At 35.0% G+C, this 18,222-nt stretch overlaps 1 protein-coding gene across 1 annotated transcript in view; it reads right to left on the reverse strand.

Annotated features, from left to right (window-relative positions):
- The window catches only part of LOC123556276 (uncharacterized), a 103,599-nt gene that overhangs the window by 21,640 nt on the left and 63,737 nt on the right, over window positions 1-18,222 (reverse strand). The window contains exon 6 of the mRNA XM_053526060.1: window positions 1,276-3,904. Coding sequence (XP_053382035.1) covers window positions 1,482-3,904 — 2,423 coding nt within the window. The 3' untranslated portion in view covers window positions 1,276-1,481. The remainder of the gene's footprint in view (window positions 1-1,275; window positions 3,905-18,222) is intronic.

Raw genomic sequence — 18,222 nt, forward strand, 5'->3', positions numbered from 1 at the left:
AATTTTTAACTAAGTTAGGGGCCATAACTCCTACATGACTGAATGAATCTGGACACGAAACACCAGGTGTACATCTGCACATGCTGACCAACATTCCTGTAAACTTTGGTGACTCTAGGTCAAATACTTCTGGAGATACGCGCTACACAACCTTTAAATGACAATTTTTTAACTAAGTTAGGGGCCATAGCTCCTATATGACTGAATGAATCCGGACACGAAACCCCAAGTGCACAACTGCACATGCTGATCAACATTCCTGTAAACTTTGGTGACTCTGGGTCAAATACTTTTGGAGCTAGGCGCGACACAATATCAAAATGACCAATTTTTAACTAAGTCAGGTAATAACTCCTACACGACTGAATGAATCCGAATGCGAAACCCCAAGTGCACAACTGCACATGCTGACCAACATTCCTGTAAACTTTGGTGACTCTAGGTCAAATACATTTGGAGTTACGTGCGACACAACATTAAAATGACCAGTTTTTTACTAAGTCAGGGGCCATAACTCCTACACGACTGAATGAATCCGGACGCAAAACCCCAGATCTATATATATGCACAACTACACATGCTGACCAACATTCCTGTAAAGTTTTGTGACTCTACGTCAAATACTTTTGGAGCTAGGCGCGACACAACATTAAAATGACCAATTTTTTACAAAGTCAGGGGCCAAAACTCCTACATGACTGAATGAATCCGGACGGGAAACTCGAGGTGCATAACTACACATGCTGTCTAGCATTCTTGTAAAGTTTTGTGACTCTAGGTCAAATACTTTTGGAGCTAGGCGGAAGGAAACATGAAGGACGGATGGACGGACGGACAAGGGCAATTTTATATGCCCCCACCAAAATGTGGAGGCATAAACAGATAAAAAATGTGTGGAGGTTCAAATCATTCCCATAATTGGGTACTGAGATTTAAGCTTGTAAACTAAACTTGGACCAAAATTTCAACAAGACAGGTGACGGACAGACGGACGGACCAATGGACTGCTTGGCCACCCTTTGCTCCCTCAATCACTTCCCCATCCGTACCTCCAGGGAATATAAACGCTATGTCATTTTGTTACTAAACTACACAGGTATTCAGAGAGTAACTGTGGTCAATTTGGGAACAGAGCTCAATTAACTGATTAAGTTAATTAAACATTTTTCACAAAGTTGGCCCTTTTTAACATGACGAGGCTCAATTTTATAAAACTGTTAAAAATATTAAATTAAGTTTAGAATATAACAAATAAAAGCAAATAAAATAACTTACTTGTGTATTAATCCTTGTATATAGGAACATCCATTTTTTCCTCCATTTCCAAGAATTTTTGTCGATATCTAAATTTTTAACATGAGTGTATTTATATACACAAATATAATATTATGTCATATGTCATGTGTTAAATTTTGTGTAACATATTTTAAATGGAATGTTTACAAAATGTTTACACTATAAGTCTGAGTTTATTTAGTAACTTAACTTTCAACTTTTGTTTCAAACACAAACCACCCGCTATCATCCCGCGTAACTCGGAAATTCTGAGATGAGTGTATATATTGTTTAACGTGTTCAAACTCTGTTTCCGGTTCTATCTTAAATAACTCTATTGTTACTGTGACTTTGTGTGAAAGTTTCTCCACTACCCTAACGAGATCACACAATGTTGAAGCAGACATGTTTACCTTATGCAAATAAACACTTTCAATATTCGCCATATCAGGAGGCAGCGACCTTTCACCTAGATTGATACCCCGCAACTCCACGTGTTTCACTTGACTATTAACTTTCAATTGTGACACTTCAGGTATCCAGCCCAATTCTAACTTCCTTAGATCTGAATGCTGACTAAAATCTAAACTGAAAGTACAAGAAGGCCGCCAGTACTCGGTACACGAACGCTCGTGCTCGGTACAGTCTAAGTCCCACAATCTAATCTCCGTCATTGTTTTTCTGTTTATAATATAATTCAGAAAGTCATTCAGTACATCGTGACTCATCTTGATACCCCAGATAAAAATTGCTTGTAACAGAGAATTATTCTGTAATGTTTCCAACATTTCACGGCTCCAAGAACCACCAAAATCAGTAACAATGACACATTTCGGCGACTTGTCCAACAGTACAGGAAGCTGTGCGGTTTCTCCTTCACCGAAGTATTGTATTTTATTGATCTGGAACAGTTCGTGCAATTCACAAGAATCAATAATTTCACGTAAACTACGACCATGCATTGTGTCGATATCTATTGACGCCATGTTATTTTTATTGTGTACCGCGAGCCGTGCTAAATATGAAAAACTTTCTTTAATAAAACTTCCAAAAAAGAAAAAGTCTTGACAGAAAAGTTTGAGTTCCTTATCGCTCGTGTTTTCTTTCATACAAGAAATGTACATGTCTTGTATGTCTACCAGAGGTTGACAGTTAAAGTACTTATCAGTCTTGGATCTGTATTCTCTCGTTCTCTTATCTTCGCTGATAACAGAAAGAAATTCCTGTGATATTGAAGAAATGATTTCTGCATTCATTCCGCTGATGAAAATAAGCACTGTCGACATATCAAGAATACTTTGCAAACTTTTGCATTTGTTTAGAACAATGTTTTTGACATCATTTTCATTTTGACAGCTAATGTACAATGCACACAAAAATTCTTGTATTGTTTTGTGCGAAAACGAAACTTTAGTAATTTGTTTGAGTAGTGTCTTTTCTGTACTTTGTGTTAATATTCCCGAGTTTAGACTTAATTTCAAATCATTTGGTGAGAGATACTTCTCTGCCACTGCCTTGTAAAAAACAAGAGTGTTCTCCTTTGTTTCACTGAATAAAGTTTCATATGCCAATTTACCTAAAGCTTTCAGATACGTGCAGTATTGATTACAATGTTCATGTTCACTGAAGCATTGTGGGATATCACTCTGGGAGGGTTCGCCCGTTGGTTCCATTTCCGGATGTTTGCTTAAAGTTCTTGACAGCAGGAGTTCAATAATGCTTGCATATAGTCCACACTTTGACTGTCCTAGTGGAATGTCTTCACACCATAAACTAATGAGATACATCGAAAGAAGGGGGACGGATTCCATTTCCTCGAGTTTATTTTCTTTGATTTTTTTATTTAATTGTTTGGCCAGGATTTTAGCTTCAGCAACATCGAGATTCTTTATTTTTGAAATCGCTCTTTCCTCTAATGTCTGTGCTGACTCGGAGGTTAGTTTTACTAGTTCCACTTTCTTATCTATTTCACTATTTTTAAGATTTAACACACCTAATTTCCAAGGTCTTGTTGTTGTAAGGATTACACACTTTTCACGAGCATTACGATGAGGAATTATTTTTGGCACTTTTGTACATTTCTTTTCAGGATGGACCCATTCATCTAAAGCATCCAAAATAATTAAAGATCTTTCCCGGTGCAAAATACGCTGTATAGAATCTAATGTCATTTTTGAAGACTGTGACAAATTTTGTATAATTTGATTCATTATCAAATCATCAATACTGCAATCATCAGAAGAATCCCGTAATAACACAAGAAACAAAAACTCAAAATCACGCATGGCAGTTATCGAATCTTCTGAGAAGTACTTTTTGTATTTCATTTCGGGACGATGAGCCTGGCACCATGTGACAGCCAGATATTTTGAAAATGCAGTTTTTCCAAATCCAGCATCAGCGGTTAAATATATTTCACAACTGTTTTCAGACTGGAATACGTCCGACAACGATTTGACAGGCGTTTTAGTCTCTTCCCCAGCTGGCTTTTTGTCCTGCTTTTCAATGATATTCATTTCAGGCAAAATGTAAAAATCTACAAGGGGAGTGTCGTGTCCCTCGACTAGCGGTGACAGTGGTATTGTACTGTATCTTGTTTTGTAGAAGGTAGCCAAATCGTCTTTCAGCTCTGAAATATAAGGAAAAAGACGTCAAACATTTCAGTGCAAAAGTTCAAGCCAACATAGCCCGTCACTATATTATCATTATGAATAGTGTAATCTGTTGGACAAGACCGCGTTATTTCGCACATATCCTACAACTGTTAACTGTAATTAAGTAATTTAATTCAGACAAAGCACATGCCGACTGAAATGCTATTTTTAAGCACATGTCTGCACTAGCTCTTTGAGCTGAAAGTCGCCCATGTGCTTTGTACGTTTGTTACAAAGTATTTAAAATAATGAACATAATAATGTTTCTAATCAACTTACTAATGCATCTTTTGACTTCCAATGATACTCCTATATGTATTATTATTAATCCACAATGATTGAATATTATTATAATCCTTTATTTCTAACAAAACAAATACCAGGTCACCTTTCCACTGGCAGTGCACATACTTTTACCAAGAGAACCAATCATTGTGAGAACGCGCCGATAAACACGCCCATGTGTAGTCATTCACACGTTTAATAGCTTTGACCCAGTGATGAGTCAATACACATTGTCACGTGACCAGTGTATTCTATATTAGTAAACAAAATACCTTAGTTAAATATAGCCTGTTTCAAAAGTTATAGTTTCCCTTTCCCACTGCCGAAATGCTCCAGAAAGATCATAATCATAACAAGAGGGCCATGATGGCCCTATATCGCTCACCTGTTATCATTGCACTTGAGGACAAGAAGGTCCTCAGAAAAAATATCTAAGTCCAAAGGACAGGAACAACAAAGGAAAGAAATTTAACCAAAAAGAAAAAAAAAAATTCTTACAAGGTACAGATATGTCAAAATACACCTAAAAATTGGAGGTACCATCCATGTTGTACCACAGAAAAGTGGTCTCGGTTTTTCCCTACGGCCAATAATAAAAAAGTTACTAAGAATAAGCTACATGTATTTATATTAACGTAAAAGGGAAGTGATTAAAAAGAAAATTATTGTAAGTGAACAGAAGAAGGATCTGCCAAATAAATCTGTTGACAGAAATGAAATTTCAGATAAGTATCTTCATTAGTTACGGAGATATACCCATTTTAATTTTAAATAAAGGGAGGTAATTTGACATAAAATCAGTCCATAGTTATCTACCCTGATTGACACAGTCCAACTAATGATAATAATGAAATTTCAAATAAGTCCTATAAGTACTTACTGATATAAATCCATTTTGACTACAATCAGGGGAGGTAATCAGATATAAAATAACTCTGGAACCTACGATTGGATCTGATTTGTCATGGAATCCAAGATTTATTGTTGTTGAAGATATTTTGGAAGTTTGTATCAAAATAAACCATAAATGAAGTATCTATATGGCTGCAAAAGCCAAAATAGCCAATTTTGGACCTTCAAGGGGCCATAACTCTGGAACCCATGATGGAATCTGGCCAGTTCAAGAAAGGAACCAAGATCTTGTGGTGATACAAGTTGTGTGCAAGTTTGGTTAAAATCAAATCATAAATGAAGTTGCTATTGTGCAGACAAGGTCAAAATAGCTAATTTTGGCCCTTTCAGGGGCCATAACTCTGGAACCCATTAAGGGATCTGGCCGGTTCAATAAAGGAACTGAGATCTTATGGCAACACAAGTTTTGTGCAAGTTTGATTAAATTCAAATCATAAATGATGCTGCTATTGTGCAGACAAGGTCAAAATAGCTAATTCTGGCCCTTTCAGGGGCCATAACTCTGGAACCCATAATGGAATCTAGCCAGTTCAAGAAAGGAATCAAGATCTTATAGTGATACAAGTTGTGTGCAAGTTTGGTTAAAATCAAATCATAAATGAAGCTGCTATTGTGCAGACAAGGTCAAAATAGCTAATTCTGGCCCTTTCAGGGGCCATAACTCTGGAACCCATAATGGGATCTGGCCAGTTCAAGAAAGGAACCAAGATCTTATGGTGATACAAGTTGTGTGCCAGTTTGGTAAAAATCAAATCATAAATAAAGCTGCTATTTCGCAGACAAGGTCAAAATAGCTGATTTTGGCCCTTTCAGGGGCCATAACTCTGGAACCCATAATGGGATCTGGCCAGTTCAAGAAAGGAACCGAGATCTTATGGTGATACAAGTTGTGTGCAAGTTTGGTTAAAATAAAATCATAAATGAAACCACTATCGTGCAGACAAGAAATTGTTGACGGACGCACGGACGGACGGACGGACACACGACGGACGACGGACGAAGGGTGATCACAAAAGCTCACCTTGTCACTATGTGACAGGTGAGCTAAAAATGGTATTTGTTTTGCGTGTAGGACTGGGATGGGGCTGGAGACACATTCGCAGTACTGTAAAATACTTATTTGCTGTAATGTGGATGTGCCTTTTACCCCAAAACAGTCCAGTCAGTGAAAATGTAATTCTACTTCCTAGCATATTTTAGAATTGAAGTTAATAACACCATGTCACGTATAATTGTATTGTATTTAGAGCAACTGTTCGCTCATACACCATGTAATATGATTTGAGATGAAATAAAGTGTTGTCTATGTTTTGATTAATACTGAAAGAAAGCGACCTAACAAAATTAGCGATTGACTTCTTATTTTGTTCTTAAATGACTATTGACCCCTAATTTATAAATGAATTAATGGCCATTTATCCCACTGGATCTATGTGAGAAACAAGTTATAGTCCATTCTTTCATCGTAATGCCATATTTTTTCCGTGAAGAAATTGAAGAAATGCAGGTTGCAGACAATAAAGTGTCTAAGTATTTACTTAAAAGTTAAAAATGTTTTGCCTCGAAAATAAACTGATCAACTGAAATGAAGTAACATCACGCACGGCGGTGCTGAATATCGTAGAACTTGACAAAAGACCAATTTTAATCAAACTTTAATTGATTTGGTTTGAATTTGTTTCGGTCAAGAGTGTCAAAACTCATTTTCCTTGCCAGTATAATTGTAACCAATGACAGCTAAGTGCATACTACTGAAAAAAAGGTAGATAGTTGTATACCGGAAAACCATTTATTTCCATATTCTAAAAATGATAGAAGAGGAGAAGAAAATGTTTCGAAAAGTCAGCATTATGTTTGTTTTGGATTTACCCCGTTTTTCCAGTATTTCAGTCATGTAACGACGGGCAGTTACAATGTAACCTAACCAGTGATCCTGGATTCTGTACCAGCACAAACCTGTTCTCCGCAAGTAACTGCAAACCTCCCCACATGAATTATCAGAGGTGGAGGACAAATGATTTCAGACACAATGTCAGATTGACACGGAGAACATACACCCCATCCGTGGATCGAACTCGCGACCCCGCGATCCGAAGACCAACGCTCTCCCTGCTGAGCTAAGTGGGCGGGCTCTGCAACATTATGACAGCATTCAAAGTGTATGTGGCTTCTGCTTTATACGACCCCAACGTTATTTATATCGATGTTAATTATCTCTAAGAAACAAGGAACTTTACCTCTAAGAAAATTTAATTTTATCATTTTTCCAAAATTAAACAGTGAGCGCATACAAATATGAAAATAAGGGGTGTACTATATATGAAACTGCAGGGGAAAATGTGTTCTTAAATGCTCCTAAAATAGCCCAGAATGCAGGAAATGAAGCGCTGTTTTTAAGAATTTTCAAAAGGCGGGGTGTGTAGGAGGGGGTTTTATGACCCCGGTCCCTATAGCTGGTCGGTACAGTTCTTTTTCAGCCTGTTAAACAAAAACTTCTACTTATACTGGTAAACACCTAATATCCACAAAAATACACATCAAATCGTGTATAAAGACAAATATTTGTCACTGTAAGGGTACAGTTGGACTCGCACCCCTGAAAAAAACTTGCTGTAAAAGTCAGAAGTATAAAAATAAAACTCAAAATTAACTTCTGACATCATTTAATAAAACACATATTGAATGTACTTCGGGCAATAGTTTTACTTATTGACTGACAAGCCATTTATACTGACGCTGGAAAATTATCCTCATACATCTGAAGTGAAAGGATGTGAGAAGTACATCAACTAAAATTGTTAGAGAGCATTCAACCTGCACACGGATCAAAAGACAGGGTTGCCAGCACTCTGGGTGAATAAAATTCCCTGACTTTTCCCTGACCAATTCATGTTTTTCACTGACCAAAACCGCCAAACATTTAAATGGCCTCCTGACCTCCCCTATAGCCGTCCAATCCTCCCATTATTTTTTTTCCAAATGTTTTGTATTAATTTTCCATTATATTAAACATAAACATCAAACACAATGATAATAAACATGGTTTTCTTTCTTGTATGACTGTTTGGTGGTCAAGTCAATGAAACATAATTGTGACTAATGGTCAGTGAAACCTAATTATTAAGAGATACATATCAAAAGCATCTTTGCAAGACATGTAATTATCAAAAATCTAACATCTTTTAAGGTACACTTTCCTCATAGTAAAAACAATAAAGTATGGTTAATAACAAGACCATTGGAACCCTGCTAGTATTAGCAAAATATCATTCTCAAAAATCCAAGATCTGTTATTATACAGTTTCCTAGAGGCAAAAACAATAAAACACCATGACTAAGAAGCAAGACCATTGGAATTATACTGACAAAGCATCACTCTCAAAATCCAAGATCTCTTAATATACAGTGTCCTAGTCACTGTGGCATTAAACAACAAGAGCGCCGCCAAGCGGGGCAATATACGCCCAAAGGCTTACATCATAGGATGGGAGAACTTGACTGTTGAAGCCCCAAAGGACTGGAACAACAAAAGGAAAACTTCAAAAAAAAAATCTAAGTCCACAAAAAAAAATTCAAAGTCTACAAAAAAATCCTTATCAGGTACAGGTATGTAAAAATACACCTTAAAATTGGAGGTACCATCCATGTTGTACCACAGAAAAGTGGTCTCGGTTTTTCCCTACGGCCAATAATAAAAAAGTTTCAAAATAAGCTATTTATAGTAACATAAAAGGGAAGTAATTCAAAAAAAAATTATTGTAAGTACAAAAAAAGAGATCTGCCAAATAAAAACAAGAGCACTGCAATGCAGAGCAATATACACAAAGCAAAGTCATATATGACCTTTGACCCTTAAGTGTGACCTTGACCTTGAAGAAAGTCATCCGGAACATGCGCTCTAAACATCGTTGCAATGTGGTTAACATTTCTGCCAAGTTTCTTTGAAATCCTTCCAGCAGTTCAAGAGTTACAGAGCGGACACGAAAAAAACTGATATGACTTTTGACCCCTAAGTGTGACCTTGACCTTGAAGCAAGTCATCCGGAACATGCGCTCTGCACGTCGTCTTGGTGTGGTGAACATTTGTGCCAAGTTTCTTTGAAATCCTTCAAGGGGTTCAAGAGTTACAGAGCGGACACGAAACAAACTGATATGACCTTTGACTCCTAAGTGTGACCTTGACCTTGAAGCGAGACATCCGGAACATGCGCTCTGCACGTCGTCTGGGTGTGGTGAACATTTGTGTCAAGTTTCCTTGAAATCCTTCAAGGGGTTCAAGAGTTACAGAGCGGACACGAAATTGCTAACGGACAGACGGACAGACGGACGGACAGACAGACGGACAGACGGACACCAGCGTCATAACATAATACGTCCCTTCGGGCGTATAATAAAGCATCATGACTAATACAGTAACTGTAGTAGCAAGACTATTGGAATCCTATTGGCAAAACATCTCTCTCAAAACCCAAGATCTCTCAATAGTTTCCTAGTGGCATAACAATAAAGCATTGATAATAACAAGGTTAGTTGGTTAGTTTGTCATGCTAGTAGGGAAGTGCCTGAAATAGTAACTTGTTTATAATACATGCCATCAACAATGTACTTAGATGTGTATGTTATGATATTATTTAACAAACAGAAAACACCTGGAGTACCTACAACAAAAAAAGTGTATTAGAATAATGTTAGTTGTAGGCTCTCTTCATGTGTCACTTTCCTACAAAATAACAAAAAAATGTTAGTTAGCTCTGGAGGCAAGGGTTGCAAAGCCTTTCAGTCTTCAAGCAAAATCAGTGTTTAAAGAAAAATGGGGGTTTTAAACAAATTAAATGCATAATACAGTATTACATCATTAAACTTTGTTTTTAATTACTTAAATTTAATGCTTGAAGACTGCCATAGCCACAAAAGTTTAAAATGATTAACTTCTTCGAGCTTTGAAATCATTTTTCCCTGACTTTTCCCTGACTTTCCAGGATTTTCATTTTTCACTGACCAAATTTTAAAATTCCCTGACAATTCCCTGACCTTGAAAAAGAAACCAATTTCCCTGACTTTTCAAGACTGCTGGCAACCCTGAAAGAACAAAAAAGCCACCGATATAAATGATGCAACAAGTATGATGTCATTTGTGTTTGACACATGTCCTTGTACATGCCTGTCGAAAAAATAAAAGTAGGTTTAACTTAAAAATAAAATAACTTCCTTTCAAATGAATGGAGAAAGAAAAAAGAAGATGTGTTGCAAGATACATGTTGCTTCACTTTAACTAGATCATAACTGTGTAGGAGTTAAGTACGAAAGAAAATATGACGGACGGACACACGGACGAACAGTTATTAAAATTATGCCTCCAGTATCTCCGGCACATGTTGAATGCAGAACGTTGTACCAGGGGTCGTGGACTCAAGTCCCACTGGGGCCACGACCATGTGCTCTATTATGACACCAGCACTGCGGATTCGAGAGTGGTTCAAATAAGCTCGAAGTTTTTCATCACAATCGAGCTAAAATAATTCATAGTAAACCAAAACCATAATCAAGAAAATACAAAAAGTTAAAATAACAGTTGTCAGAGTTGTTATCTATTTAGTCAGAAGCAGCCGACATTTTATCGACACGGATTTATCCAAAGCAAGAACCTGTATTTTCCTAATACTGACATAAAACGAAGAATTAGACGAATCTGAAAGGATCTACATACCTTTGATTTCTTTTATGCCGTTTTAATTAATATTTTATTGATATTTTCTCTCAGCTAGGACTACACCAACACACTGACTTACGCAGCAGCCAGCGTCTAATGAAATAAACAGTAGTTCTATAAATAGCGCTGTCTGCAAAGTGTCAAAATCTATGGAATTGTGCTAGAGACATAGAAAAAAATGAATTAAATGTCTTTCCTACGTTTTTCAAGTGACTAAGTCATACATCGAATGTTACAAGTCATTTGAACGTTTTTTTTCTACATGTATGTGACTTTAAACACGCACATACGATTAACACTCACACTTAAAGGTCTTAAACCTGACCATGCTAAATTTGCGTAATGAACTCGTCTACCTTCAAAACTGGATAGTACCATAAGTCGTTAAAAGCGGTGCTTACCCAAAAGATAACTAAATAGCGAACAGTGCAGATCATGACCAGACTGCATGGATCTACACTGGTTACAAAGGAAGAATCAATCGTGTCCAGCATGGTAAGGGTTAACACATGCACTCTGAAAATGTCTTCAGTCAATTAAATGCTTCCGTAAAAAGCTGTTCCTGGAAGTGTTTGTAACATTCAGATGGAGGACAACGAGGTCAATCGGTAAGATCACGGGCGAACAACGTTTTGACTACCTAGATTAACTAAAAGATCTTTAGAAGTCGCTTTCAATCTTTAAGTTTAGATTAGACACAGTAAATACACAACACTGTGCTTCTAGGAATGTATGCTTATGAAACTTTTCTGTGATTTATGTATATAGTTATGCAAAGTTTTATCACAATCTGTTAAAATACAGCATTCAGAGAACAAAACGCAAAGTTCAAATTTCAAGGTTACATGTAAGTCTAAATTGCAGTCATTAAGTCTTCAATGTTAGCGGAACGTCTTAAGTATCATGGGCTGATCCAGGATTTTGTTGGCGAACCTTTCAAGCTTTTTTTTTAAGGTGGGTGGGGGGGGGTGGAGGATCTTACATGAAATGTTAAACTATTTTACTACGCCGATTCCTTCCTGTTTTGTAAGTGACACTCAATGAAGGCTTAGAGCGAAGCGAGCTGGAAATGTCACGTGCATAGGAATATTCATCCTCCTGTAAAATGATTTTGTTCCTAGTGTATTACAAAAGGTGGATATAATGTAATAATGATCTGCGAGAGGAGCGAGCTAAAAGAAAGTACATTTTGTATTTTACGTTTTCAGTTTCATAGAATTTATATTCGCGAAAATGCATATCCTCATTTATTATCCCGAAAAATCCTTAGTATCTGGTAAAGACATGGATCTATATTCTTATTCTGAACATATCCCGTTTCCATCTAAATAAATTAGATCATCATTCAAATTAGCTAAATGTGCACATTATTCTTTTACTTTTACGTAACTGTTCTTCTGAAACATTCTACATTAAATTCATGTTAAAACAAAACGCACACAAGTGCCAATATCTTTTGGATTTTGTACAATCTCGTCAGGTGACAACACTGAAAATGAAGACTTTTGACGGAACAGGCTAAACGTTCTATAGTCAAAAGTCACGCGCAGGGGTCACTCCGACTAAATGTATTTGCGTGGACTTCATGTTCTTTTTTTTAGCGCGACATATCAGCTTTTCATTAACTAAATAATATATAAACTCGAAATGAACACAAATTCTACTGGGATACGTAACGGAGCTATTGGAGATGTTTTTGTTTTTTTTTGGAAAATCCTACTTAGATACATAACGGAGCAAGGGTATTTGGAGTTTTTGTTTTGAAAATCGGTATATGATTCAAAGGGTCCTCGTTGATGTTGGTTAAAAGTGTCAGTAAATTTCTTGAATGTTAGAAATTTTTGTAATTGAAAGCTATAGACTTTAAATGAATTCCGAGTAGCAATATGTTGATTCTACGATGTGTGAATTTACGGAAGCCCTAAACATACATTTGATTTCAAACATACTATGAAAGCTAAAAGTGTGCTCAAGAATTTTTGAAGAAAGCATTTAGCTCAACCAGATAATAACAGTGTAATCCAGGATACATGTTTATTTTCATTAAGACGGATTACACCTAACCGGAAGTGACTACTCAGTCCTGGATCCGCCCTTGGTTTTACAAATTTGAAACATGACAAACTATGCAAAAGTTAAGGAAAGCCGGCAACATGGTGACATATTCTCCGCGTTCTCGTACAGAAATAAGGTCAGTAATTCGGTCGAAAATGTGCTTCCGTGGTTTAGTTTAGTCGAAAGAAGTCCATAATAAATTTAGATCCTAATTTTCCCATGTTTTGCGCAGAATTAGTACTTTAATCACACTTTTTCACTACTAGACGGTTTTCATGTTCATACACCCCTCATGGCAAGTATTGCAGATCGAGACCGGAAGTAGGTATTTATTGCGCGGAAAAAGCAAATACGCGCCCATTTCTAGGGTAGCAGACCACAACTGACTTTCATTTCACTATATAGGAACTATTCAACCCCCTATTTTCTTTTCATTTTTTTTTTCGTTAATTTGTGATAGAACTTTCATGAAAAAGTCTGAATTAGAAACTTTAAGACAAAAAATCATAGATGGTGTGATGGTAAGGTCAAGATGTAGATACGAAAATTTAGGAGAAAAGCCATCGAGCTACTTTTTCAACCTCGAAAACAGAAATTTTACAAACAAAACAATAAATAAACTTATTGATGAAAACAATGTTCACTATACTAATACTAAAGATATTTTAAACTTTCAAAAAGGTTACTATGAAAAGTTGTATAAAAATTATCTGAATGTTGAAGAAACGCCACTTGTAAATATCATTGGAAATAATCCTAGGGAATGAAGTCCGTCAGAGTCTTTAAAACTAGAAGGTGAATTAGATATAAGTGAATTAAGCAAATCCCTTAACGATATGAAAAATAACAAAAGCCCTGGGTTAGATGGATATACTGTTGAATTTTTTAAGTTTTTCTGGAAAGACATCGCATATTTTGTTTTGAGATCATTAAACCACGGTTATAATATAAACAACTTATCAGTAACACAGAAACAAGGGGTCATAACCTGTCTTCCAAAACCAAACAAAGATAGATGTTTGATAAAAAAACTGGCGACCAATTTCTCTTTTAAATGTGGTTTATAAGTTAGCATCAACAGTGATAGCAAATCGATTAAAACGCGTCTTGGATAAACTTATTCATCAAGATCAAAAAGGTTTCGTAGCCGGTAGATTTATCGGGGAAAACATCAGACTTATTTACGACATCATGTTTGAAACTAACTCTCAAAATATACCTGGCTTGCTGCTCTCCATACATTTTCAGCAAGCATTTGACTCAATCTCATGGGCATTTATACATAAAACTTTAGATTTCTTTAAGTTTGGGAACTAATTTAAGAAGTGGATACGTTTATTTCAAAATGGGAGTGAAACATGCATTTTACAAAATGGTCACCTGTCTGATCTTTTCTTCCTTGAAAGGGGTTGCAGACAAGGAGACCCAATTTCTCCTTACTTATTTATTTTATGTTCTGAGATATTAGGGCTAATGATCAGACGAAATAACAGTATTGTCGGTATTAATTTGCCGTATAAACAATATAAAATCAGTCAATATGCCGATGACACCCAGATGTTTTTAAACGGGTCCGAAGAATCGCTAAGACACTGTTTGATAACACTTAATAACTTTTATACAATGTCAGGTTTAAAATTAAACATTGATAAAACAAGAGCCTACTGGATAGGTTCATTAAGAAACTCTGCACTTAAGTTATGCACTGATCAACCATTAGACTGGAGTCAAGAACCCATTAGAATACTTGGTGTCCGTTTCTCTGCAAATGTTTATGATATTTGGAATCTGAATGCACCTGAAATTTTGCTGAAGTGTAGAAACATCCTTAGTGTATGGTCAAAAAGAAAACTTACCCTTTTTGGAAGAGTAAGTATTCTAAAATCCCTCGTCTTATCTAAGTTCGTCTACATTATCTATATCACTCCCCGATCCCTCGGATGAATTTATTAAACAATTAGAAACTATTGCCTATAACTTTTTATGGAATAACGGACCAGATAAAATAAAAAGAGTAAACGCAGTCAAAAATATAGAATCCGGAGGACTGAGAATGGTAAACTTCAAAGCTTTTATTATAAGCCTTAAAATTAGCTGGATAAGAAGATTAGCTATTTTTAACTGTGATACATGGAATTCTCTTTTGACATTTTCATTTGATAAGACTATTTCTTTAGGATCGCAATATTCAAAAATACTCGCTATGGAAATACAAAATCCTTTTTGGCGAAATGTTCTTAATAGCTGGGGTAAATTTATTGAACGTTGTGAAATCAGCAACTTAGAAGACATTCTGTACTCACCTTTATGGTATAACCACCATTTCAGAAATAAAACGGAATACATAAAGAATTGGTATCGTAATAATATCGTATATGTAATAGATTTACTTGATAATGAGGGAATGTTTTTGAATTTAGAAAGTCTGAAAAATAATTACACAATAAATGGAACCTTTTTAGATTTACATCGCATTATTTCAAATATACCCATAGACTGGAAAAACAAAATAAGGCAAAACGCAAATGATATAATTCAGTATAAAAACAATATGTATTTAAACCCTTATCTAAAAAAGTTGATTGAAGAAAGGAAAGGGAGTCGTATTTTTTATGATACATTTGTTGATACGAAAAGTATAATGGTACCAAATAAATGGATACAAACAATGGGAATTACCGAGTCAGAGTTTAAGGAATACTGTAAAAATCTACAGACAATAAAAAAAGTAAAGCTAAAAGATTTTCAGTTTAAAATAAATCAACACATACTTGTTACAAACACGTTTTTATATGTCATTAAAAAAAGCGACAGTAATATATGTTCCTACTGTAAAAATCAGAGAGAAACGATTGAACATTTATTCAATCTATGCCCATATGTTCAAAATTATTTAACAGAAGTGAAAAATTGGATAAAAAATGAATATGAAATAGTCTTAAATATACAAGAAAAGCAATTTCTTTTCTCATATGCTAAAGATAACTATAAAGGAAATTTTATATCTTTGCTACTTAAATATTACATTTATAAGTCGAAGTTTAAAGAAAATTGTGTACAGTGTCTAAATATTCCATTGTTTATTCAATATTTAAAACAAAAATTCATAACACTGAAATTTTATATCTTTGCTACTTAAATATTACATTTATAAGTCGAAGTTTAAAGAAAATTGTGTACAGTGTCTAAATATTCCATTGTTTATTCAATATTTAAAACAAAAATTCATAACACTGAAATATATAGCTAAACTTAACAAAGAGTATCAAAAATTTGATAAAAACTGGTCAAAACTGGTTCAAAAACTTAATATATGACCAAACCTTAATACGTAGATTTACAGATTTGTATAAAAATACTTACATTTGCTACTTTTCAAATTACCCACACCTAATGTAAAATAAAGGGTTTATATTTGAGGATATCAGGGAAAGGTACCCCCCCCCCCATTTTTTTTATCTCAACCCCCCCCCCCCCCACCTTTTTTTTTGAGGGGTGGGGGGGTCAGCAGCTTTTCTTATTTCTTTTTCAGTAAAAAAAAATTTTGAGGTCCATCTGAGGGCCACCTCCATACAAAAAAATCCATTTTATCTGAGAATTATCTGAGAAAGTCCAATATGTATGGTTTTGTTTTAATATCAAGTAAATATCATGTGTATCATATATATCATATAATTATGCATTTATGCATTTACTGTGTATGTACTTGTATTTGCTGGAGTTTAGAAATATACATTGTTGAACTATATAATCTCATAGTATACATACATACTGTAAGGTTCAAAATATATATTGTTGTACTAATCCCCAATGATAACGTGATTCCCGCCGAAACGCGAGGACGAGTCTAATTCATGATAACTGATGAAATAACTATTCATAATGCTTGCACATTACTTGACAAGCAAATATTAGTATTTCTTTCATTTTGAATATCTATTAAGTATATGGCAGCATAGCTCAGTTAGGTAAAATGCAGACATCAATTGGATATAAGGAAATCGTTTTGTGGGTTCGAATCCTCATGAGGATTTTTTTTTCCAGATTTTTTGTTTTGTTTTTCCTATTAGTTTACATTTTTGCTTCCGTATTTTTGTTTCTTTCTTAGATGGTTTGTATTTGTATATAATTTTATGTCTTTATATAACACAATAGTATGTTCATTATTTGCATGGCTTAAGTGCATGCATTTAATCAAAATACCGATAATCTTAGATATTTAATAAACTATTCTGATCCGCCATACCGCCTTTAGATACCTTTCGGTCAAGTTGTCACAGAGCTCATGAAGGAATCTTAATTTTTATGCAAGAGTGAAATAAAAATGAAATGTCCATGATGAGTTTCGAACCCACACGGCAAAAGATCTGTTGAACATGGACAGTATGCTTTACCACTGAGCTAATTCGTAACTGGTGCAAAATCTAGAAATGTTTAGATTGTAACATGTTTGAAAAATGTTGAATTCCCTATGTTCCATTTTAATCTATTTATAGTCATGTTTGTAAATATCAAGTTATCGTTGGGGCACAGTATTGTATTATTTCATAATTTCATATTGTATATTGTAACCATGTATATTGTAAGGTTAATAGGTGGATGGCTCTCCGACCCCTATTATACCAGTTTACGGGGATAATAAACGGGGTTACCATTTGGGCCTCAAAAAAAGAAAAAAAAAAAAAAAAAAAAAAAAAACTTTCACGAAAAATAGGTAAAGGAAAAGATGATGTTCAATAAAGATACGTAAAGACGACCTGAAGTTGTCGTTTTTTTTTATATGAAACAAAGAAGGATTTGAATTACTGATCTTCAGCCTACATTTATGATTATTAAATAAATGAAAATTTGTTCCGTTGTCTGTCCAATGTCTTTATCTTATAAACTAAATACTCATTTATTTTTTTATTTTTCACAAATAACAAGAATCATTTCTCGCATTATTTTTGAGTGAAAGAAATAAAAGAAACATGTTGGCTTGGTTTACATATTTCTGTCACTGATTTGAGGTGCTTTGTTACTCATGCAAACAACCAGTCTGTGCACTACCGGAAGACATAAAATATTGTCCCGCATTATTCAGCTAACAAAGACGAATAACTATATACGAACGTTACCGTCTCGAGGATTTTCATCCCCTATCATACACATGAATGATAAACATCAAACTTGTATTTTAGAAGTATCTAATTTTTGTATTACGGATTGATAACCTTTCCCGAATGGTCTGAAAAAAAAAAAAGATTAGCCCAAAGCTAATGTTTAACATGTTTTAAAGACAGTAGGATTTGAAGTTGTGCGAATGGTTTGAAGATTTAACAAAGTACATTC

This window comes from Mercenaria mercenaria, chromosome 16 (assembly GCF_021730395.1).
Source record: "Mercenaria mercenaria strain notata chromosome 16, MADL_Memer_1, whole genome shotgun sequence".
NCBI lineage: Eukaryota > Metazoa > Mollusca > Bivalvia > Venerida > Veneridae > Mercenaria > Mercenaria mercenaria.